Source organism: Natrix helvetica (assembly GCF_964273705.1).
Source record: "Natrix helvetica genome assembly, chromosome: 1".
Lineage (NCBI taxonomy): Eukaryota > Metazoa > Chordata > Lepidosauria > Squamata > Natricidae > Natrix > Natrix helvetica.
This window is the reverse complement of record NC_138548.1, coordinates 347,431,729-347,455,140: the sequence shown is the minus strand read 5'-3', so window position 1 is coordinate 347,455,140 and position 23,412 is coordinate 347,431,729. Positions and strand designations below refer to the sequence as shown.

Below are 23,412 nucleotides of genomic sequence, written 5' to 3'. Positions count from 1 at the left end.
ACAGTAGCTTCCTCCATCTGGTTTGCAGAATTATTCATAACTACCGAAGTAACCCAATATTCATGTAGCCATCGTTGTTACAATACAATAATACAATACAATACAATACAATACAATACAATACAATAGTAGAGTTGGAAGGGACCTTGGAGGTCTTCTAGTCCAACCCCCTGCCTAGGCAGGAAACCCTATACCGTTTCAGACAAATGGCTATCCAACATCTTCTTAAAGACTTCCAGTGTTGGGGCATTCACAACTTCTGGAGGCAAGCTGTTCCACTGATTAATTGTTCTAACTGTCAGGAAATTTCTCTTTAGTTCTAAGTTGCTTCTCTCCTTGATTAGTTTCCACCCATTGCTTCTTGTTCTACCCTCAGGTGCCTTGGAGAATAGTTTGACTCCTCTTCTTTGTGGCAACCCCTGAGATATTGGAACACTGCTATCATGTCTCCCCATGTCCTTCTTTATATTGTATCATGCAACACCTTGTAATTATTGGCCCCTCCTTTGGGCAGGGAACAAGTACAACAAGAAACTTCCTATATTTTAAAAACATGTATTTTTTTTATTTCATATTTGCTCATATTTAAATTTGAATCATCTTGTCCCTCAAGAAGACATTCCCCCCATCCCACCCACCCTCCGGTGGCCAGACACAAATACATACGTTAAAATACCCTCGGAGGTGCCCAAAACCACAAATCCCTGCCAGCGAAGCCCTGTGTCCCTTTCTCCACATTTTAGAAGTTTACTACTTCAAAGCTTTGGCAACCAGCTCATAAGCTAATTCAATTTCTTCATCGTCTGGGCAGGTGCTGGAAAACTCCTCGCGAGCGTAGGCATTCTTCAGATAGCGATGGATGCCGCGGAATTCCTCAGGAATGGTAAAATCACGGTATTTCTTGCAAACCACCTGTTGGGAGGTGTACAACCATACATTATTTTGCAGTTTCAACCTGCTGATCTATCGGTACGTTCTTTGAGGAAGAATTCTGTGAGGAAGGCACCCCGGTGGCGCAATGGTTGGAATGCAGTATTGCAGGCAAACTCTGCCCACAGCCTGGAGTTCGATCCTGACGGGGACTCAAGATTGACCCAGCTTTCCAACTTTCCGAGGTCAGTTAAATAAGGACCTGGATTGTTGGGGGAAACATGCTGACTCTGTAAACGGCTTAGAGAAGGCTGTAAAGCACCGTGAAGCGGTATATAAGTCTAAGTGTTATTGCTGTTGCTATCCTCTAATTCTGATAGATACAATCCTGTCATTTGTTGGGTTATAGCCGAAAATCTACTTAGCAATGTTCTTCTTCAGTCTCTTCATTCCTTCATGTGCTCTCATGTGCTGGAATGTCATGTGATCATTTGATTTAAAGAGGACCCATTCAGTTCACTGATTCTTGAAACATCCAATTTAGTACACACCATTTCTGATTTGATCATGCAGCAGAAAATAAGACCCGGTCATTTTTATTAACTCCAAAACAGGCCATATTAGGTCTTATTTTGGGGAGAAGTCTTGCACAGGCTCACCTCACGGTGGCGGCCTCTATAATCCCACCCAGCAGGTGCCTATATGGCTGCTGTTGGCCCACTTCTTCTGTGGCTGCTTGCCGCCTCTCGCGCAGAGTGCCCCTGGCCTCTGTTTTGTCATCAGAAGCCTTGAGGAAAGGCCTCTGCAGCCAAAAAATGAACTCGGGAATCACGCATGAAGCACGCCCCCTCCCGCCTCCATTTCGCCATTACAGGTCTTCAGAAAAGGCCTCTGAAGCCAAGAAACAAGCTGACGGTGCCTCCGATGGCAAAAGGGAGGCCAGGGGATGCTGTACGCATCAATCCAGAGCTTGTTTCTCACCTGCAGAGGCCTTTCCTGAAGACGTCTGAGAGCGAAATGGAGGCCGGGGCGACGCACGCAAATGGCAGCAATTGGCCAGAGGAAGTGGTCCAGCAAGGCGAGGCAGGTGTCAGGGCGTGGGAGTCCTGGCTGCAACTGTCTGAAGGTACGTAGGGCAGCTCCACTATCCCCCATCCCCACCCTAGCTTGATTTTTACCTGTGGGCCTTGCCCCACCCCTTGCAACCAGGTGCAACGGAGTGGTTGGGGTCTTAATTAGTGCTTATTTTTGGGGATAGGTCTTCTTTGCGGAGAAACCGTATTTGGTAAGAAGGGCCGCAAACAAATCTAATTAATAAATAAAACTGGCACCTACATAGCATTAAGACTCTCTTAGCGTTTTATGAAGAATTGTTTGTAGCCCACTGCTACAATATGCCAATATGTGTAGTCCTTGACTTATGACCACAATTGACTGCTGAAGTATGCCGATACGGGTAATCCTTGACTTACAGCCACAACCGAGCCCCAAATTTCCCTTGCTCAGCCAGGCACTTGTAAAGTTTTGCCCCATTTTATGACCTTACTTGCTACAGTTCTTAAACGAATCGCTGCAACTGTTCAGTTAGTAACATGGTTGTTTATGTGTATCTGGATTCCCTATTGTCTTCACTTGTCGGAAGATCACAAAAGATGATCACATGACCTTGGGACACTGCAACTGTCATAAATACAAGCCAGTCGTCAAGCATCTGGATTTTGATCACATGACCATGTGGATTCTGCGACACTCACAATTGTGAAAAACTGTCGTAACCAGAGGTGGTATTCAGTTGGTTCTGGTCAACCGGTAGCAGAAATTTTGAGTAGTTTGGAGAACTGGCAAATACCACCACTGGCTGGCCTCGCCCTCCCGCCCCTATCGTTCCCTGTCCTATATTCCCTTGTTTTTTTTTAGCTCAGCTGATTCGCGTGGCAGAGTGGATTGCCACGTTTCAGCTGAGTTAAAAAATAGCTCAGCTCACCAGCACTGACACCGAAGGCGGTCCTTGAGTGCTGCGCGCAAATGCAAAGCACACGTTAGGCGTGTGTGCAAAGTGCAAGTACATAGACAAAGCATTCTCTCTCATAGAACCGGTAGGATAACGTTTGTAATCCCACCACTGGTCGTAACTCACTTGTTTCAGCGCCTTTGCAGCTGAACGGTCACTAAATGAAAGGTTGTTAAAGTTTATAATGAAATCTCAGTTAAGATTTTGGGGAAATCATAATAGTACGCTGTTCTGACACACACACACACCTCTTTCCATGCCTGTGAATAAACCAGAACACAGGCTTGGCTGTTGGCCACTGTTTAATTACTGAGATAACGAATCCTTTGGCTGAGGGCCCAGACAACTCACGTTCAATAGAGCAACCCAGATAATTCAAATGAAGCAACCCAGATAGTCCGAACGAACAGACATGGCTAGAACATACAGATAGATTTTCTTAACTACTAATTCGAACGGTTGTTTCCTGCAAATGTCCCCTCCCAATGCCTCACCTATAATCTCTCTTGGGAGGGGCCAATCCACAACCACCTGTGCTTAATCATCTTCTGTGAGTCTGCCTACGGAGTTGCTGCTTCTGTTTCTCAGCCCTTCTCAATCTAGCATCAGGGACAAACTGCCTTTGATCCTCCCCACGGCTCCATGCCTCAGGCGCCTCCTGGTGGCCAACCAGCCTCTCTGGTCCCTGCTCTGAGTTTGAACCCTGCACAGGGTCCTCCACATCGTCCAGGGCAGACTCAAATGGTTCCTCGCTATCCGAGTCCATCAGCATCTCAACTGGATCTTGCTGGACCCCAACAGTATGCTATAGATCTGAATCAGATCTGAAGTAGGCAAGAGTGCTTTGAATCTTATGTGGTAACTTTGTCTCCGTCAACCGTTTCTAAATTTTTCCTGGCCTCTCACAGATGCTACATGAGCTCAGGAAAATATGGCAGTAAGGAGACAGCAACATTCTCTTCCATTCTGTTGTTGCCTCCTTAACTCAGTTGGGCATATTCTCCTTAATTCTCACACAAGCCCAGGAAAAGGTAAAGCTTTAAGTAACAGCTGACAGATGAAGAAAGGATGAATACACCAAATATGGAACACCCTCAGCATTTCAGATTTGAATATGACACTCATATGATGGGCCTCAAATGCTCTGGAGGAGGTCTTTGGGCCTTTCTGTACAGATAGTCCTCAACGTATGACCACAATTGAGCCCAAAATCTAGGTCGCTAAGTGAGAAATTTGTTAAGTGAGTTTTGCCCCATTTTACGGCTTTTCTTGGCATATTTGTTAAATGAATCATTGCAGTTGTTAAATAAGTAAAACGGCTGTTAAATGAATCTGGTTTCCCCATTAACTTTGCTTGTCAGAAGGTCGCAAAAGAGGATCACATCAGGGGTGGGCTGCTGGGGGTTCGCAGGGATTCGGGAGAACCTCTAACTAAGATTCTGTGCAGTTCAGAGAACCCCCAAACCCCACTCCTGGATGGCCCCGCCCACTCCGCCCCTCCAAGGAGTCCCCACGCAGCCCGTTTCGGATGCAGGTAAGTGCAGGGCGCACAGGGAGACTTTGGGAAGGCGAAAAATGGGCCTAACGGATGTTCGGGAAGGGTAGAAATCCATTTCCAGCCGCCAGAGGGTCTCTGGAGCCTGGGGAGGCCGTTTTCACCCTCCCGGAGGCTCGAGGAAAACCGTGGTGCAGGAGGCCGACTAGGCCATGCCCACCATGGCCACACCCACCTAGCAACCTGGCAGAGAATCCCTTGCTAAAATCTTTGAAGCCCACCTCTCGATCACATCACCCCGGGGCGCTGCCACCGTCATAAATGTGAGTCAGTTGTCAAGCATCCGAATGTAAATCACGTGACCACGGGGATGCTGTAACGGTCGTAAATGTGAAAAATGGCCACAAGTCACTTTTTTCACTGCCGTTGTATCTTTGAACGGTCACTATGTGAACTGTTGTAGGTCGAGGACTACCTGTATAAAACCAGGCGACTAAAAATGTCATTCTTTCAGCATTCCCCCCCCCCCCCCCCGTTTTGCTTCTGGGAAGCTTTCGAATAGGGCGTGGAGTAAATCACCCCCTCAGCTCTTTTTCCCCATCAATAATTTACAGGCAGCCTGTCTCTGAAAAGTTTCTCACCTTGACAATATGGAGTTTGGGCAGCAGGTTGCAGTCTGCCAACGTAAGTTCATTTCCGTCAAGAAATTTGCGGTTGGACTGGCCTTCGTCTTCTGCGCTGTTCTCGTCCACCTCTTCGGGTTGAGGGGTCATCAAATAAATGTCCAGCACTTTCAGCGCCTTCAGCAAACCCTTCTCAAGGTCTAGGGATTGAAGAGTGGGGTGGGAAGGAAGAGGGATAAGAGGTACCAGTGAAAAATCCGAAGGAGAAGTCAACGCAGCTGGATGGATTCAATCCGTCACCGAATTGGGAAAAAGTTCAGGAAGTTTAGAACAAGGCGAACAAAGGATACAGAGAGGAAGCCAACAGTAATAGGAGAGGGAAGGTAGAGTCGTAGCCTAGATAAATAGCCTGACAAACAAAATTTGAGTTCAAAGCAGGAGGGGGGGCAAAAGCAGCTCAGAAGGGACCCTCCCTAATTTTGGGGGACATAAGTGAAAGTGAGGGAAGAGAGTGAATGGCATGGTGGCCTTGTGATGAAGACACTCGCCTCCCACTCAGAAGGTTGAGAGTTCAATCCTAGGCAGCAGCAGATGTTTTTCTCCCACAGCGCAAAGAAAAAATATCTGCTGTGAACACCATATAGGTGTCAGGAAGGGCATCCAGCCAGTAAATGCTCAGCTCCATCCAGTTGCCCCGACTCTACCCCGAATGAAGAGACTACAAGGTTGTAAAAAGAAGGAAGAAAGGGAGGGAAAGGAGGGGTACTTTCAGACTCGGAAGATTCTGTTAATGTAACCTTACAATAAAGATGGAGCTAGTAATCCTGGATCTACTTCTGGTCTGGATTACTTGCAAGCTTGACAGTATCCAAGAAGAAAGCAAATAGGGCGAGTGAGATTCAAGATATGGAACTGGAAAAAAAGAAGAACATTAGTGAGAGGGCAGGAACAGGATTCCACTTCTAGGATTTGGGGTTGAACTCAAAATGGGGCATCATAGCCACCGGTGGGAAATGAGGGACAATTAAATGGTGGACAACAATGTTTGTTTGTTTTTTTGTTTCATTTTAAAAATTGTTCTTATTGTTTTTAACGGAAGCTGCCCAGAGTCATTTGGAGTCGGGTAGCCTCTGAACTGTATCCACGTTAAAAAAAACAAAAAACAAATAATGTCGGAGGAAAAGATTTAGCTAGTAAAGATGAAAGACAAGAAGAAATGAAGTAACTGACAGGTGATTTTGCAGGTCGAAGCGATTTGCAAGCACAAAGAACGTTACGCTACACACCGATGAGAATGGAGTTGAAAGTTAGAAATGGTGAGAATCCATTGGAGTTGGGCGGCTTATAATTTCATATCAATACAAATAAATAAGCAAACACCCAATGAGTAGTTCTATTTGGGAGCTACTGGGTGGCTTATAAATTCATATCAATAAAAATAAATAAACAACTAATGAGAAACTCCACTTGGGAGCTATTACCAAATATTGTAGAGTTGACTGCTGTTTTCTTAGAATTCAGCTGGCCAGCCACGCCCATTTTCACACCGATCTATTCAATTCTGCCCTCTGTTCACTCCTTTTCCCCTCCCTAGAATTCAGCTGGCCAGCCACACCCATTTTCACGCCGATCTATTCCATTCTGCCCTCTGTTCACTCCTTTTCCCCTCCCTAGAATTCAGCTGGCCAGCCACGCCCATTTTCACGCCGATCTATTCCATTCTGCCCTCTGTTCACTCCTTTTCCCCTCCCTAGAATTCAGCTGGCCAGCCACGCCCATTTTCACGCCGATCTATTCCATTCTGCCCTCTGTTCACTCCTTTTCCCCTCCCTAGAATTCAGCTGGCCAGCCACACCCATTTTCACGCCGATCTATTCCATTCTGCCCTCGGTTCACTCCTTTTCCCCTCCCTAGAATTCAGCTGGCCAGCCACGCCCATTTTCACGCCAATCTATTCCATTCTGCCCTCGGTTCACTCCTTTTCCCCTCCCTAGAATTCAGCTGGCCAGCCACGCCCATTTTCACGCCGATCTATTCCATTTTGCCCTCGGTTCACTCCTTTTCCCCTCCCTAGAATTCAGCTGGCCAGCCACGCCCATTTTCACGTCGATCTATTCCATTCTGCCCTCGGTTCACTCCTTTTCCCCTCCCTAGAATTCAGCTGGCCAGCCACGCCCATTTTCACGCCGATCTATTCCATTCTGCCCTTGGTTCACTCCTTTTCCCCTCCCTAGAATTCAGCTGGCCAGCCACACCCATTTTCACGCCGATCTATTCCATTCTGCCCTCGGTTCACTCCTTTTCCCCTCCCTTTTTTTAAATAGGCAGTCCCTTATTGGCCTTATTTTCCTTTCCCCAATTGAGAGCATTTCCTTAACCTTCATACAGCCACCAGACACTTTTACAAATGTTAAGTTTTCCCACAAACATACTTACTTTCTCCTGTTGGTTATCCATATATTGTACAAGTGACACTTTGTGAGAAATGAGCCGAAGAATTTTGGATTGGAGAAGAGAAGCCAAAAGAAAAAGAAGAAAGTGAAAAAGCAAGATTGAGGGACACAACTCAACCAAGAAGCAAGGAAAAGGAATTCCCAAAGAGTTAAGCCATCACGTAAGAACAGCAATGGGGACTTGTGGTCCAAAATACTCACTGGCGTTGAGAGACGGGTTTGAGTTCTTGATATAGGCAGAGAATTTGGCAAAGACGTCAAGGCCAGCTGTGTTAGATTCAGGGTTATTAGCAGCCAGCTTTGGATACCTAAGGAAGAAGCACACAAAAAGATTCCATGGGATTTGATAGTAATAATATGAAATTCTTTCCCCAAATCCACTTTGCCAATCAGCTTGATGGCTCCTTCCCCCTTCCCCCTCTGTGTGGCAACTGAGGAACAGAAAAATGGCTGCTGCCAGGTTTGGTTCAAAGCTGACCCTTTGTGTTGTGGCCTGCCAACAGAGCTGGCAGCAGATTCGGACAGTGAGGAGGTTGGGGAGGAACGTGGGCCAGTCCTGGAGTCTGGGGAAGGCTCTGATGAGGGCTCTGCGTCGGAGGCAGCGAGGGGACCAGAGCTGCATGCCAGTTATCAGCTGCCTTCAGAGTCAGCCATCAGTGAGGCAGAGGAACAGCTGGAGCCTCTTCCCAGTGTGTGCATGCACAGCGTTGTCAGATGAAAGGAACAGCTAAAGAACAGGGGGCGACTTGGGAGTAAGGCCACAGGTGGATGATGAATGGCCCCTCCCAGAGGAAATAAAAGAGGAGCGAAAGGGGAGTGGAGTTTGCAGGAGACAATTAGTTCGCTTAATTGGTTCGTGACTCTCAGGGACTCCTTGTCAAGTTTTGCAGATATTGACTTGGCAGCTCTCCAAGCCAGATAAGGTCTGTGACTGTAAATCCTGCCTTGAAAGACTTTGTTGGTTGTGAATGAGCAAAATTCACAGTAAATTAATAAAAGGTTTTTTTTGGTTGGGACAAGGAGTTTGCTTCCTGCTCTTGGGAAAACCTAGGTCAGAACACTTTGTTTAGTTCGTACTTAGGAGGGCACAGAACTTCTTCCAGGAATTCTTCAACCTTGTTAGTGTCCGTATGGACCTCGGTCCCGTACATCAGGAATGGGAGCTGGCCTCCAGGACAGAGCTTCTGCACAGCCTCGGTTCTCCTACAAAGAAGAGAGAAACATAAGCAAGGAATGAAAAATGGATACCAATGAAGCCCCAAGTGGCCTCAACAGCTCTCAGAGAGAGGGCTAACGACCAAATGACTGCAAAGAAATAAAATCCTTCCACACACACACACACACACACACACACACACACACACCTCCATCCTGTCAGAACCTATGCCTTCCATTCCTCCCACCCCCACCCGCCATCAGAATGGATGAAGTTTCTTGGATGAAAAGCTCTGTGTCAGAAGCAGAGATGGAGCCAGGGCCATCTGCCACTTATCAGCTGCCTTTGGAGCCGGAGATCAATGGGGCAGAAGAACAGCTGGAGCTTGTTCCCGATGTGTGTATGCGCAGAGCTGCCAGGAGAAGGGAACAGTTAAGGAACAAGGACTCTCTTGGGAGTAAAGGCACGGGTGGAAGATGAATGGCCCCTCCCATAGGGAATAAAGAGGAGCGAAAGAGGGGAGGAGTTTGAAGGAGACAATTAGTTAGGTTAATTAGTTTGAAGGTTTGTTCTTGACTCTCAGAGACTCCTTGCCAAGTATTGTTTTGTACAGCATTGCGTTTGGAAGATATTGGCCTGGCAGCTCTCCAAGGCTGATAAGGTCTGTGGTTGCAATACACCCTTGAAAGACTGTTTGCCGGGACGTCGCTGGTGGTGAATTCACATTAGCAATGGTTGCTTAAGTGTCAATACTAGGATCATCAGTCACTTTTTTTCCCAGGGCTATTGTAATTTCAAAAGATCACTAAACCTGTAACATAAATTGGATATGTTCATGAGTTTGACCAGCCCTCCCAACCAATTTCTTTCCATATGTTTGGGACTTCAGTTCCCAGAACTGAATGGGATCTAGCTGGGAATGTTGAGAGATTAGATTAGAATAGATTAGATTAGCAGAGTTGGCAGCGGGGTAGATAAAAATCAATGCTTTTTTAAAAAAAAATTCTATGAAATTGGATGTTTTAAACTTTAAATCGGATTTTTTGATTAAAATCTGATTTTCTTTTATTTTTATCAAATTTATTTCCATAAAATCCTTTTGGAGTCAAACAAAATCTATCTAAAGATAGTTTTCTATTTAAGATACATTAATAATTTAGTTTATTCAGCATGAAATGGCGCTTAGTTATGCAGCTGTATATTCTGCAATATTGGGGCTGTCAGTAAGTCAACAGCGGGTCAGAGGAGAAACTGCTGCGGGACAGAGATGACAGTTCCTCTTTAAAAAATATGATTTAAATCAAACCTTTTTACTAGTGATTTAAATCGTGATTTAAATCAACTTGATTTAAATCAAATCCGCTCTGTTGGAAGGGATCTTGTAGGTCATCTAGTCCAACCCCCTGCTCAAGCAGGACACCCTGCCTACACCATTTCTGACCAGTGGCTGTCCAGTCTCTTCTTGAAAACTTCCAGTGATAAAGCAGACACAACTTCTGGAGGCAAGCTGTTCCACTGGTTAATTGTTCTCACTGCTAGGAAGTTTCTCCTTCATTCCAGGTGGCTTCTCTCCTTGATCAGTTTCCATCCATCGTTCCTTGTCTGGCCTTCAGGTGCTTTGGAGAATAGCTTGACTCCCTCCTCTCTGTGGCAGCCCCTCAGATATTGGAACACTGCTATCATGTCTCCTCTGGTCCTTCTCTTCATTAGACTAGCCATGCCCAGTTCCTGCAACCGTTCTTCATATCTTTTAGTCTCCACTGACCAATAGCGTCAGGGGGAATAGGACAGGATTAGTGGAGTCTCACCTACCTTTTGGTGTCCACCGTGGTGACATTGAAGGTCACCCCCTTGAGCCAGAGAACCATAAAGAGTCGCTGGGAGAAGGGGCAATTCCCAATTTTGGCTCCATCGCTGCCAGCCTGCAAGAGCACAATCCAAAAAGCGAGGCTTAGATACAGTAACACACAGTTCAGCAGAAATCACGCCGGGTCTATAGCTCTCATTGGGCTGGAATTGGCCGCAAAAGGAGTAACAAGAGTTTTCGTTTATCTGGGCAGGAGAACGGCAGGGCCTCACTTCCTCAAAGAGAGGATAGGATGGCTGGGGAAAAAGTCAGCAATCCCTGTCAACACCACTAGGTGGTGCCATTTCACAGAAATAGGCTGACAACCCTCAGAGAATTGCTTTATATCAGGAACAGCCAAACAGTTTACTTTTCCTTCCTTCCTTCCTTCCTTCCTTCCTTCCTTCCTTCCTTCCTTCCTTCCTTCCTTCCTTTTCTTCTTTTTTCTTTCCTTTATTTCTTTCCCTCCCTCCTTCTTTCTTTCTTTTCCCCCCTTCCTTCTTTCTTCCTTTCCGCTCTCCCTCTCTCACGCCCAGCCTTTCTTACATATACTTTCTTTTACTTTTATCGCACTCCTTCTTGCTTCTTCCAAAACACCTGGTATTTCTACTTAATTCCACCATCATTTTTTTTCCTTCTACGCCAGGGGTGTCCAAACTTGGCAACTTTAAGACTTGTGGACTTCAACTCCCAGAATTCCCCAGCCAGCATGGCTGGCTGGGGAATTCTGGGAGTTGAAGTCCACAAGTCTTAAAGTTGCCAAGTTTGGACACCCCTGTTCTACGCTAAAACAAAATCTTGGCTGCTTGTCCCTGGCTTTCTCATTACATCCAAGTTGCTCCTCCTAAGATCCCCCTCTCTGTTTCATCAGGGGTGGGTAATCTATACTTGTGCAGACCTCATTTACATAAAGGCATATGGGAAAGATTTGGCGAAGTGAGCCTACCAAGAGATCAATCAGGCCTAGGGCCACAGAACCCGGGTCGGGGTGGCTGAGGGAGGTCATGTGACTGGGTAGAAGTGATGTTGAGTTGGCCACGCCCACCCAGGTTTTGTAACTCCCGGTGTTTTCTTTTCTGTGAAAAACAGGTCCAAACGGTTTAAGGTTGCAGATCCCTGGCCTAACCCATAAGTGGATGGTGGATGTGTGGCAAGAGGATGAAAAGAGACACTACCCTCCCCCCAGTGTCTCAGACTATAAGGGAGATGAGGGAAATATAGATATACATTCAGATTTTCAAGATTTGTCAATGTAGTTCTACAATAAAGTGGAATTCGGTCATCTGGTTGTGGCTCCTATCTTGTTTACCGAGCAAGACTGATGTCACTTCACCTTTTTTTCTCCCCTCCAGCCCACTGAGGTTTCCGACCACAAGTACAGAAAAACAGCAGCAAAGTCTGCCATCTTTCAGAGGCAGGAAATTCATCCAAATGAGTTAAATGAGTTTAAGCCGGATGTTAATGTAATTTTCTGGTGTAAGACTCGACAAAATTCATCCCCGAAACCCCAGAAGAATAGAAATAACATCTGCCTTGGCTCAAAGACATAACATGGCACTACCCAATCCCAAAGGTCCTTTTTCACAAGGCAACTGGACTTCCTTTGTTTCTCCTTGAAGATGTTTCGTTTCTCATCCAAGAAGCTTCTTCAGTTCTACCCTGAACTGAAGAAGCTTCTTGGATGAGAAGCAAAACGACTTCAACTGAAATTCAAATTGAAGGCGCAACTGGAGAGACAGTTGGGGGAGGGGGGGCTCTCCATTTCCAAATATAGTATAAATTCCTTGGACAAAACAAGTTTTCTTGTTCTCTGCATATACTATAAAGCACCAGTTTGGTCTAGTGGTTAAGGCACCAGGCTAGAAACCAAGAGGCTGTGAGTTCTAGTCCCTCTTTAGCCATGAAAGCCATCTGGGTGAATCTTTCTTAGCCAAATTCACCTCACGGGGTTTCTGTTGTAGAGAACATAAAAGGAGGAAAGGTGTGTTGGACTTAGCAACTGTTCAAAGTTACAGGACACATTCACACCCAGAAAAAAAGTTATTTATGATCTGATTTTGAAGATACAGAGAGCGAGAAAAAGAAAAAGAGAGAGGGAGGGAGAGAGAGGGAGGGAGGAAGATATGGCAACCAATGCATCTTTGTGGCATCACAATCACAACTAGCTCATCTTTAGCATCCCATAGTCACAATTTTCAATGGGTTTTTTTTGACAGTTTCTAGCACTTCCGCTTTGTGGTTAAAATATATATATATATATATACCCACTGAGTAAAATGGATTCAATTAACAACCTCCATGTTAACTTAACAATTGCTGCAAAAAATGTCAAAAAAAATAGGTCCAGTGACTTGCTGAATGACTGCAAACAACGTGTGGCTGTAATTAACTGTCCATTAAGGTCACAAGTTGAGGAATACCTGTATTAAGGTGATTGTTCAACTTAGAGAACAAAAGAAGGATGCCTTAAAAGTAAACCAAAGCATAATGCGATTTGTATGTGTGCAATTCTATTCTTTGATCATACCGGAGACAGAGAACTACAGCCTCAGGCAATGAAAACAATCACAAACATGTCACAATCAAGAACAAGTTCTACCCAGGCTTTTCCATGAGGGCCAACACCAAGCCAGGTCGAGAGAGAGAGGGAGGGAGGGAGGGGGAGAGAGGGGGGGAGAGAGGGGGAGAGATACTCATATTTAGGAGATGGGAACAGGTACAACCTAGGGGAGCAGAAAACCAAATATACCAGTTTCTTCTCATCCATGAATTATCCTTCTAAAAGTGTAGAATCTAAAAGCCTTTTTAGAGGCTAAAATATCCCAGCAGGGTTTGAGATGCAACTACGTTGTGCATCAGCCAACCCTCAAGATGCAAGAGGAAACTGAAATAACCCTCCTTTGAGTTAAAAAAAGGCTGCATTTTCCATGAGTCAGAATTACTGGCAATTTGTTACAAATGTCACTCAGAAAACTCTACCAAAACACAGTTCCACTACAACTATTGCTGTTCCCGATAAAGAAACTGCTGGGGCCTTTTTTTTTTCCTCCTGTGACCATGAAAAATGCCATCTCTGCAGTCACAAAGGTTACAAACACCACCCCATAAGTATGCAGAGCTCTTCTTACGATGCAAATTCAGCATTAGTCACCAGGTGATATGATTTTCATGGTAGCATAGTCTTTTCCAGTAAAACACAGTGTAACTACCACTAAAGTTTCACTTTTCTGAGAAGTAGCCTTATTAACCCCAAGCTTCCTAGTATAAACTTTTAACTACAGACCTGTAGTTGTTTTCGTTTCTTTTACTAGAAGCTTACATCGCCCCCCCCCCCTTCCTCCAGCCATGGCATTTGGAATGCCAGGGGTTTTTATTTTGAAAACCTAGAGCAGGGGTGTCAAACTCAAGGCTTAGATCCGGTCCGCGGTGGCGGCCTGGAAATAATACTGGCCCGCAGTGACTCTGCTAGTAAAGATAGGGTGTGGGCTCTCCCCCCTGTGCATCCCATTTTCAGGCTGGACAGCCTCCTGCAGCACTCTGCCTGCCAAAACGGGGCAAAGGGGACGTTCGGGGTGGCCCCCCGTGGCCAGTGTTGGCTGCCAGGGTGCTGCAGGAGGCAGTCTGTCCTGTCTCCTCTCCCACCCACCCCGCCCAGCCTGTGGAGGACAACTGCAATGCCAATCCGCCCTCCCCAAGCAAACCAGTTTGATACCCCTGACCTAGAGGGACCAGAGCAAAAATTTATTATTGTTGTTCACTGCACAGTCACCCAGATGTTCAGACTAGATTTGGTTTTTTTTTAAATCCACCTATCGAGTTCCTCCTAAGGACCAGGGATAGGCAGATGTTGATGTTTGATGGTGTTAGGGATATCATCACAGAATATGTTCCTAGTAAAGCTGCCTTTTACAATTGAACTGAGGGTGAATTTGTCAATGGCAATGGTATTCAAGTGGTGCTCCAGTTGTTTTGGGATTGCACCCAAGGCACTTATTACTATTGGCACTATCTTTGCTTTCTTTTGCCACGGTCATTCTATTTCTATTTGCAGGTTTCGTATTTTGTTATCTTCTCCAGTTCTTTCCCTTCTGTTCTGCACTCTCCAGGTACTTCCACATCCACTATCCAGACTCCACCCCGACCCCTACTAGGAAACTATTAAGTCTGGCATGCTATGTGGCAGGTGGCTGTCTGTTTGAATTCTAAAATCCCAGAGCACTTTAACTTCTTCATTTTCTATGATAGTTCTGATTGGCTATAGTATTTTTTGACAATCAGATGTAGGTCAACCAAAGAACATTGTCATGGAGAAGAGAGCTGACGTCGTGACAGCACGATGTGCGATCTTGGTGTTCTGAGACCACAGTCAAATTTCTGCTGCTGGATGGTCCATTTGGACCTAAAACGTCACACAGAGACGGTGATTGAGAAGGGCACCTCCTGCAGATCTCAGGAACACCGCAAAGTCCCTGAAAGATCCAGGAAATAGCCTTTTTTTTCCAGCGACAGAAACGCAGCTAATGAAGCTGCTGAATTTGGGACAGCTCCGGAACGGGAAGAAAGCGGAAAGAGAAAGTGTGTCGAATTGGTGAGGAAATTTTATTATTAGAGGAAGAGACTACGCAAGAAAAAAAATTAAGTTGTTAAGATTGAAGACAGAAGACTGTAGGCAGCAAGATTGATCTGCACTGAACTTAGTGTGTTATCCAGTTTCTTAATTTTTTTCCCCACGGATGGAAATTTTGCAGGGGCTCCCTATTTTTTAAACTGAATAGATTAATTCTTTCTTCTTCTTTTTCACTTTTGCTTATACCTATGGATTAAAATTCTCCTTTTTTTATAATGCTTGATTTGATTGATTGGATTGTTTTTGATCTCCATTTAAGGGTTTTTTTCTCTTTCTTAAGCTTGGAATATAAAGAAAAAAATAAGAAGGATTATAAAGGGGGTTGTAACAACAGGAGGAAAAGCAGTTACACTGCCACTTAGAGGCTGGAGGCTGGATACATTGTTTTTTCTTCTTTCTCTTTGATCACTTGAGATTCAAGGTTCTTTCAGCTTGTTTACTGAGATAGTAAGAAGAGCACAAGTTGTTTATACAAGTGCCTTTTGGAAGTTCTATCACTAGCTATTGGAGGGAAGACATTTTGACTTCATAGATAATAAATGAACCTGTTTGAAGTTTATTAAAATGGCCTTGAACCCTATAGTGGCAGTATCTGCAAAATTGAAAGAATGGCCCAGCAGGAAAAAGAAACTGTAACATTGCAAATGATTATGTTTGAAATTCAAAATATATTAGTTGTGACAGAGAGAATTGAAAAGGGATTGGAGGATATGGAATACAAAACAGAAAAATCTGATGGAGAAACTGAGGATGTTTACCAAATGAAGAAAGTGGAGGACAGAGTTCAAAAGATGGAAGAAAAAAATGAGCAAAGAGATAAGAAAACTGTGCATACTGACAACAAAGTGAGGGTGGTTGGTAATGGCAAGAGCGGAATATGGAAAGGGGAGATGGATGGATTGGAACTCTACCCCAGACTTCAAAGCACAGAAGAAGAGAGAAAAATTGACGGAGATAAGGAGAGAAATCTTGATAGAAGCACTAGCGATAACCAAAGATAAGCTGATGGAAAGAGCAGGTGTTGGATTTCAAGCTTTTGTGAGACACAAAAGGAACAACATGTTGCTAAGGGAGGTTTATACAAGATTTATTAGGAAAGTAACTAGAACATTAATGCTACAAATGGCAAGAGATATAAGACCATACTATTGCTGGAGGGATACAGGTTGATGCAATGAAAATGTATAATAAAAACTAAGCTAAATTTAGTTTACTAGTAGTATGTATAAAATGAAGCGCCAATAGCTATAGTTAAATAATGATTAATAATGATAACAATATATATAGATGTATTATTTTGATAATATGAAATTTTATATAAACAACACATGGAGATTATGAGAGGAGGTTTAAAAGTTTTATCTAGAATATGTTATAAATATGTTATGTATTGCGATTGGATGATTTTAGGATGATTTAATGGAATGATCATATAAATCCTATTCTAGATTTTGAATATTGTATATAAAAGGACGTAAAAACAATTATAGTCAAATTAAGGTTGAGATATAATAATCGTGATATACATGAATATAGGTGAATTTAAAATATGCCATTTGATATGAAAAGCAGGTGGTGACTATGGAAGAGATGCATGGAAATACTCTAACCAACTGACACACGTTCTACAATTTGTAATGGAAGATGGGTTTTTTTTATTTTTATTTTTATGTTTGTTTGTCCTTGTTCAAAAACAAATAAAAATTGTTTTTAAAAAAAGAACATTGTCATAATATATGCCAGTGATGGCTAACCTTTTTGTGGTCGCGTGGCAAAAGCGGGTGTGTGCACGTAACAGCACGCCTGCCTACACCCATAATGCAATGCACATACGATACCCCCTGCATGCCCCGCCCCCTTGTGCATATACGTACAACCTCCCCCCCCTGTGCTCACCCCCCCTCGCATGCAATTCCCCCGTGCCCCATTTTGGGCCTAGCAGGCCTCCCCCCTACCTCCTGGGACCAAAAACGGGCCACGGGGGCCCACGCTGCACCCACACTCCCCATGCCACCCACGCATGAACCCCCATGCATGCATATGCATATCCTGCATGCACCTTGTGCATGCACGGCAGAGACCCAAAAATCAGCTGGCCGGTAGGAGACGCGCACGCATGCATGGTGGAGCTGTGCTGGGGGAATACGTCGCGTGCCCACACAGAGGGCTCCGCATGCCACCTGTGGCACACGTGCCATAGTTTCGACATCACGGATAAATGCACTGTTCCAAATACTGTGACTTTTGGTAATTGACAAATTGAGATTCCTTCCGTTCTGACTGTATCCAAGAGCTTTCCCAAATCTTTGGCACAGCACCAAGTGCAGCAACTGGCATTTCCCTTTTCCACATTTGTTCAATTTCTACTTGATTATTTATTAGTGAATTATTCAATTCAACAAAAGGAAGTGTGTATGTGTGTGAGAGAGAAAGGTGATTGTTGAGCCCACTTCTTAACCATGTTGAAAAACCATTTTATGATTCCCCGGCCGCTGTGTGTTTTTAATTTACGGCATTTTGAAAAGTTTGTTAATTGCGCACATTTAACATCCTGTGCCACCCAGAGTCATTATGCGATGTGGGTGGTGGCCGTATGAATCGGATCGATCAATCAATAAAATAATTCATGTTTAACTCACATTATAAATGACAATTGGGGAATCACATTTAAGGAGATTCAACCTTCCCTTCAGGGAACCTTCTGGGAGAAGAATCCGAGTTTTTTAGACACTTCAAGGCTTGTAGCCTGACTCTTTCCGCTACTCTTTGCTTAGTAGAATAAATAAATCCTTCTTGGAGTTGGGCACTTTGTGCTAATGTGCATCGAATGTGCTACTTAAGACTTGATTTATAGCCGGGCTGGCAACGACTGATAACTCAGAACAACAACAGGAGCAAAGAAGAAGGCGTCCTTTTGACTGCTTGATCCACAAGACAGCCCTCATGGGGGCAGTCGGAGGATGCCAAGACCATGGGGAACTCTCTTAGCAACCGTTGCCAAGGACTGGAGGCAATCGGCCAGGTCATTATACAGCAATCCTAGAGATAGGCAAATGACACTCCCCACAAAGGTCAACAGCCGTCAATCCACTGCTATGGGAACAGACCGGGTTCCCCTCAAACCCACAAGCTAATCTGGAGCCCACAGAGAGCGTTTGCGCTCAGAGAACATTTGCATCTGGACAGCATTTGCATCCGTGGCCTAGCGGGGTTGCCACGGAGACGCTCAAACAGAACGAAACAAGGAGCAAATCGGGAGGCAAAATGGCCGCCTTACAAGCTGCCACCCATGTCATTGGGATGAATGGGCCCTCCAGCCTGTGCAAAGAATAAGGGAGTTGGCCGTTTTCTTGGCAGCATTGTGGCGGAGGACGAGGCGCTCCAGGAGAGATTTGGAAGAGTCATGGTTATTTTAGCCCTTCCCAGGCTGATATTGTGGGGATGAAGAAAGTAAATGCGAACCTGAAAATCTCTGAGATGCTACTGGCTGGATTAAGATGCTGCAGGAGCAGGTGGCTTATTTGTAACGTTCAGCAGATGTCCGCTCCCAGCATCTGCAGCTCAGTAGTTTGGATGAACCCGGGGAATTAAAACGCTGAGAGCTTCCAAAATATGGAAAAATGATTCCAGGGAGCATGGATGTTAAGGGATGAAGTGCAATCTTTAAATCCTTTAAGCCCATTTCACCTCTTTCAAAATGCAAAAAAAAGGGGGAAAGAAGAGGGAAGGAAGGAAGGAAGGAAGGAAGGAAGGAAGGAAGGAAGGAAGGAAGGAAGGAAGGAAGGAAGGAAGGAAGGAAGGAAGGAAAAAGGAAAGGGAAAAAAACCCCACAATCAAAATTTCAGGTCTTGCCCACTTTAAGGGTTTTTGGGAACTATAAAGGGTCCCAGTCTGGTCTAGTTAAGGCATCATGAGATGGTGAGTTCTAGTCCTGACTAAGGAATGAAACCCTGCTATGTGATCTTTGGCTAGTCTCTGTCTCCCCCCCCGCAACCCTCCCCCCCACTTCACAGGGTTGTTGTCATAGCGAAGGAGTATTAATAGAAGGAGGGAGGAGTATTAGATATGTTCATTGAGTTCTTTCTAAAGTAATAAATGTGGCATAAGATGAATAAATTTATAAAAGAAAGGAAGGGAGGGAGGGAAGAGAGAAAGAAAGAGAGAGAGGAAGAAAGGAGGGAAGAGAAAGAAAGAAAGAAAGAAAGGAAGGAAGGAAGGAAGGAAGGAAAGAAGAAAGAAAGAAAGAAAGAAAGAAAGAAAGAAAGAAAGAAAGAAAGAAAGAAAGAAAGAAAGAAGCAGAATGCTTACAGAATGCCCCTCCATGGAGGATTATGTATCAGAATGACTGGACACAGTTTAGGATGATTATTTTTTAATTTGGGATTTCTTAGGAGGAATTTACCAGTAAAGGGTGGGGGAATCCTCCCCCCCCCCCCCGATCCCTCCTTTTCTGCCGAAAACCACTGCAAGGAGCTTTAAACGGACATTCTTCTCCCTTATGGTTCACCAGTTATAAATCGCCATCTGTCTTTGTCAGGAACTACTCGTTTTTTAATTTAAAACTGGCTCTTGCAGTGGCTCAGGAAGGGGGGGGTGAGGGGGAACCCAACCCCAAACTGCAAATCTTTACATGGAGAAAATATGCCTTTCCTGGAACTTGATCAAGCGAGAATGAGCCATAAAATTACGATTTCAATCAACTCCTGGGGTAAAGGGGCTACGTGAATATTTCACGCAAGGCAGGGGAAGATGTTCGAACTAAAACTGAATTATTGTATTCATTGCCTGTCTCCTCTCATCGGGGGAAGACAGGGGCGGGGGCTTCCCTAGCTGATCTCATCCCGAGACTCGAGAAGGATTGCCAAAAAGAAGAATTTCTATTCAGCCTTATAGACAGGAAATTCCACTCTAAGCCGTCAGAAGCTCCTTATGTGCCCAGCCCTCGACTTATCTTTATTCATTTCGCTCCATTTCACTCCGGTTTTCTTACAAGCAACACAACTCCCATCAGCCTGTAACCATTCCACTGCCTTGGCTGAATCAGGGGTGCAGTTCACAACAAAAGTGACAAAACAGAGGCTACAGCCCAAAAAACAACAACAAGCAGGTCGTGCAGAGGAACATGGACAGAGCCAAGACAAAAATGTTGTTCATGTTGTGATTGAAAACAAGTATCAGTATGGCTCCCCGTTGTATTTAACAACTTCCTCATTCTATGACATTTGTTTATTCGATTAGCGTATATGACCATCCATCTCCCTTGCATGTGATTGTAGTCCAGGGGTGAAATCAACTTACCTTCGCTACCGGTTCACAAATGTGAGCACGCGCCTGCACATGCTCACTTTGGTCACATGTGCCCCCTCTGTGCATGCGCAGAGCGTCAAAAACGGGACATGATGATGTCCGGGTGGATGGGCGGAGCCTCCTGCAGCCAGCACTACTAGTTCGCCCAAACCGGATAGAACTGGCTGAATTTCACCACTGCTCTGGCCCCGTTATACCAACAATCAAAACCTTCTACTATTTAAACCAGTTAAAAACAGCTAAAAAGGCTCAATCCTGCCCTCTAATTTATCAGGTTCCTCCCAACCTCACCAAAAGGTCCTAGCCTTTAATTTAGCTTATCATCCAACCACGTTCCCTGAAACTGCCCTTTGTTTTGCTAAAGAAAGGCTGGAAGATGAAGGACATGATCCAAATGGAATTATTTAACACCCTGTAGCAGGGGTGTCAAACTCAAGGCCCAGGGGCCGAATCTGGCCCGCGGGCTGCATAGATCTGGCCCACGGGGCCACCTGGAAACAGCAAAGGACTGACCCCTGGTGCCTCTGCCAGTGAAAACAGAGCTCTGTTTTCGTTGGCAGAGGATTGCAGGAGGCCGTCACAGCCAAAAACAGAGCTCGAAAGGGCCACGTACAGCACTCCCGAGTTCAGTTTTTGCTGGAAGAGGGATGTAGGAGGCCGTTGCAGCCGAAAACAGAGCTTAGGAGTCCCTTCTCGCTAGGAGAGCACTCGGGCCACAAGCGCCCCCGACATGAGTGACGTTGAGCTGGCCATGCCCATCCTGGCCCCCTGAGGTCAAATACAACCCTGATGGGGCCCTCAATGAAATCGAGTTTGACACCCCTGCTCTACAGGTAGCCATTAATTTAAGGTAAAAGTTCCCCTCGCACATATGTGCTAGTTGTTCCCGACTCTAGGGGGCAGTGTTCGTCTCCGTTTCAAAGCCAAAGAGCCAGCGCTGTCCGAAGACGTCTCCGTGGTCATGTGGCTGGCATGACGAAATGCCGAAGGTGCACGGAACGCTGTTACCTTCCCAACAAAGGTGATCCCTATGTTTCTACTTGCATTTTTACGTGTTTTCGAACTGCTAGGTTGGCAGAAGCTGGGACACGTAATGGGAGCTCACTCCATTATGTGGCACTAGGGATTCAAACTGCCGAGCTGCCGACCTTTTTGATCGACAAGTTCAGCGTCTGAGCCACTGAGCCACCATGTCCCTTTTACTTACAACTGCTCATTTAGCAACCACTCAGTTGCAACGGCATTGAAAAAAGTCACTTATAACCAGTCCTCGCACTTATAACCGTGGCAGCATCCCCACAGTCACGTGATCAAAATCCAGGTGCTTGGCAGCTAGCATGTATTTACATGGGGGTTGCCGTTTGTGACCTTCCCAATTGGCTTCGGATAAGCAAAGTCATGGGGGGAAGCTGCATTGGCTTAGCGACCTTGTGATCACTTAGCAAATGCAGTGATTTATTTAACAAAAAAGGTCATAAAATTGGATGAGACTCAATTATCGACTCCTTTACTTAACAAAGGAAATTCTGGTCCCAGAACTATGGTTGTAAGTCAAGGACTATCTCTCCACCAGTGTTTTTTCAAACTTGGCTACTTTAAAAATGTGTGGATTTCAAATCCCAAAGCTGGGGAATTGGGGGAGTTGAAATCCATACATTTCAAAGTAGCCAAGTTTGAAAAATCAGTGCTCTACCTACAGTACAAGCAGGAGCTCAATAGTATTCCATAGACTACAAAGCAAAGTCCATTCATATGTTCAAAGTCTTAGATGTCAAGAGTTCTTTCTGGAACTTACAGATATTTTCTATATCTCAATGCCTCTGTCTTACATCAGAGGGGAACAAGGTTTATTCTTTTATAAATACCTTCCTTGGATATGTCTAGTTTAATGAAGAGAAGAACATGGGGAGACATGATAACAGTCTTCCAATATCTCAGGGGCTGCCCCAAAGAAGAGGGAGTCAAACTATTCTCCAAGGCACCTGAGGGCAGAACAAGAAGCAATGGGTGGAAACTAATCAAGGAGAGAAGCAACCTAGAACTAAGGAGAAATTTCCTGATAGTCACTGGAACAACCTGCCTCCAGAAGTTGTGAATGCTCCAACACTGGAAGTTTTTAACAAGAGATTGGATAACTATTTATTAACTGAAGTGGTGTAGGGCAGTGATGGCAAACCTTTTCAGCACTGAGTGCCGAAAAGGAAGTGTGTGTGTGTGTGTGCGCGCAACACCAAGTACTGAAAAGGGAGCACTTTGCACACATGCTCTCCTCTGGGCCGTGACAAGGAAGAGGAGCTGCCCAGGGGGCATGCGTGCGCTGGAAAATGAAGACGTTTCTGGCAAGCACATACACACCAGCCAGCAAGTCTTCTGGTTACTGCTGCACATGCCGATCAGCTGGCTGGCACGCATGCTCAGACCAGAAAATGGAAAACCGGCTTTTCCAGTTTCCGGCACTGTCACACGCACAAAGCCCAGATGATTGCCGCACGTGCATGCGTGCCAGAAACCTGGAAGAAGAATGGGCGATGTTGCGTGTGCCAGGCAACATGGCTCTGCGTGCCACTTCGGGCACACATGCCGTAAGTTGGCCATCATGGGTATGGGGTTTCCTGTTTGAGCAGAGGGATGGACTAGAAGACCCCCAAAGTTTCTTCCAACTGTGTTATTCTGAGATTAGATGGTACTAAAGGCTGAAGCAAGGATTGGGTGGAATCAGTCACAAATCAATTATCTTTGACGTCTTTCTCTTTGTTGTAGTGCCCAGTTCTCTTTTTTTATTCCATTTCTCCCAAAGAGCACCCACAATGGATATCTTTTGAACTCAATGTTCAGGCAGGACTTTAGAAATCATGCTGAAGGTTTGGCCACAGACCATACAATTCCAAGCCTCCAGGTTACTTCTCTTTGCATTATAACCTTTTGCGGATTCCTTCTAAACTTTGAACTTCTTAATTCCTGCTTCTCTCTCATCGGGGAAGCCTAGTCAATCAGCGTGCCAAAGACCTTGCTTAAGCTACAAGT

General features: G+C 45.0%; 1 protein-coding gene across 1 annotated transcript in view; it reads right to left on the bottom strand.

Moving 5' to 3' along the window:
- Positions 1–561: 561 nt before the first annotated feature.
- The window catches only part of CLIC1 (chloride intracellular channel 1), a 61,198-nt gene continuing 38,347 nt past the window's right edge, over positions 562–23,412 (bottom strand). Inside the window, exons 2-6 of the mRNA XM_081961412.1 lie at positions 10,421–10,530; positions 8,530–8,655; positions 7,654–7,760; positions 5,018–5,199; positions 562–912 (exon numbers count right to left, since the gene is read on the bottom strand). Coding sequence (XP_081817538.1) covers positions 751–912; positions 5,018–5,199; positions 7,654–7,760; positions 8,530–8,655; positions 10,421–10,530 — 687 coding nt within the window. The 3' untranslated portion in view covers positions 562–750. The remainder of the gene's footprint in view (positions 913–5,017; positions 5,200–7,653; positions 7,761–8,529; positions 8,656–10,420; positions 10,531–23,412) is intronic.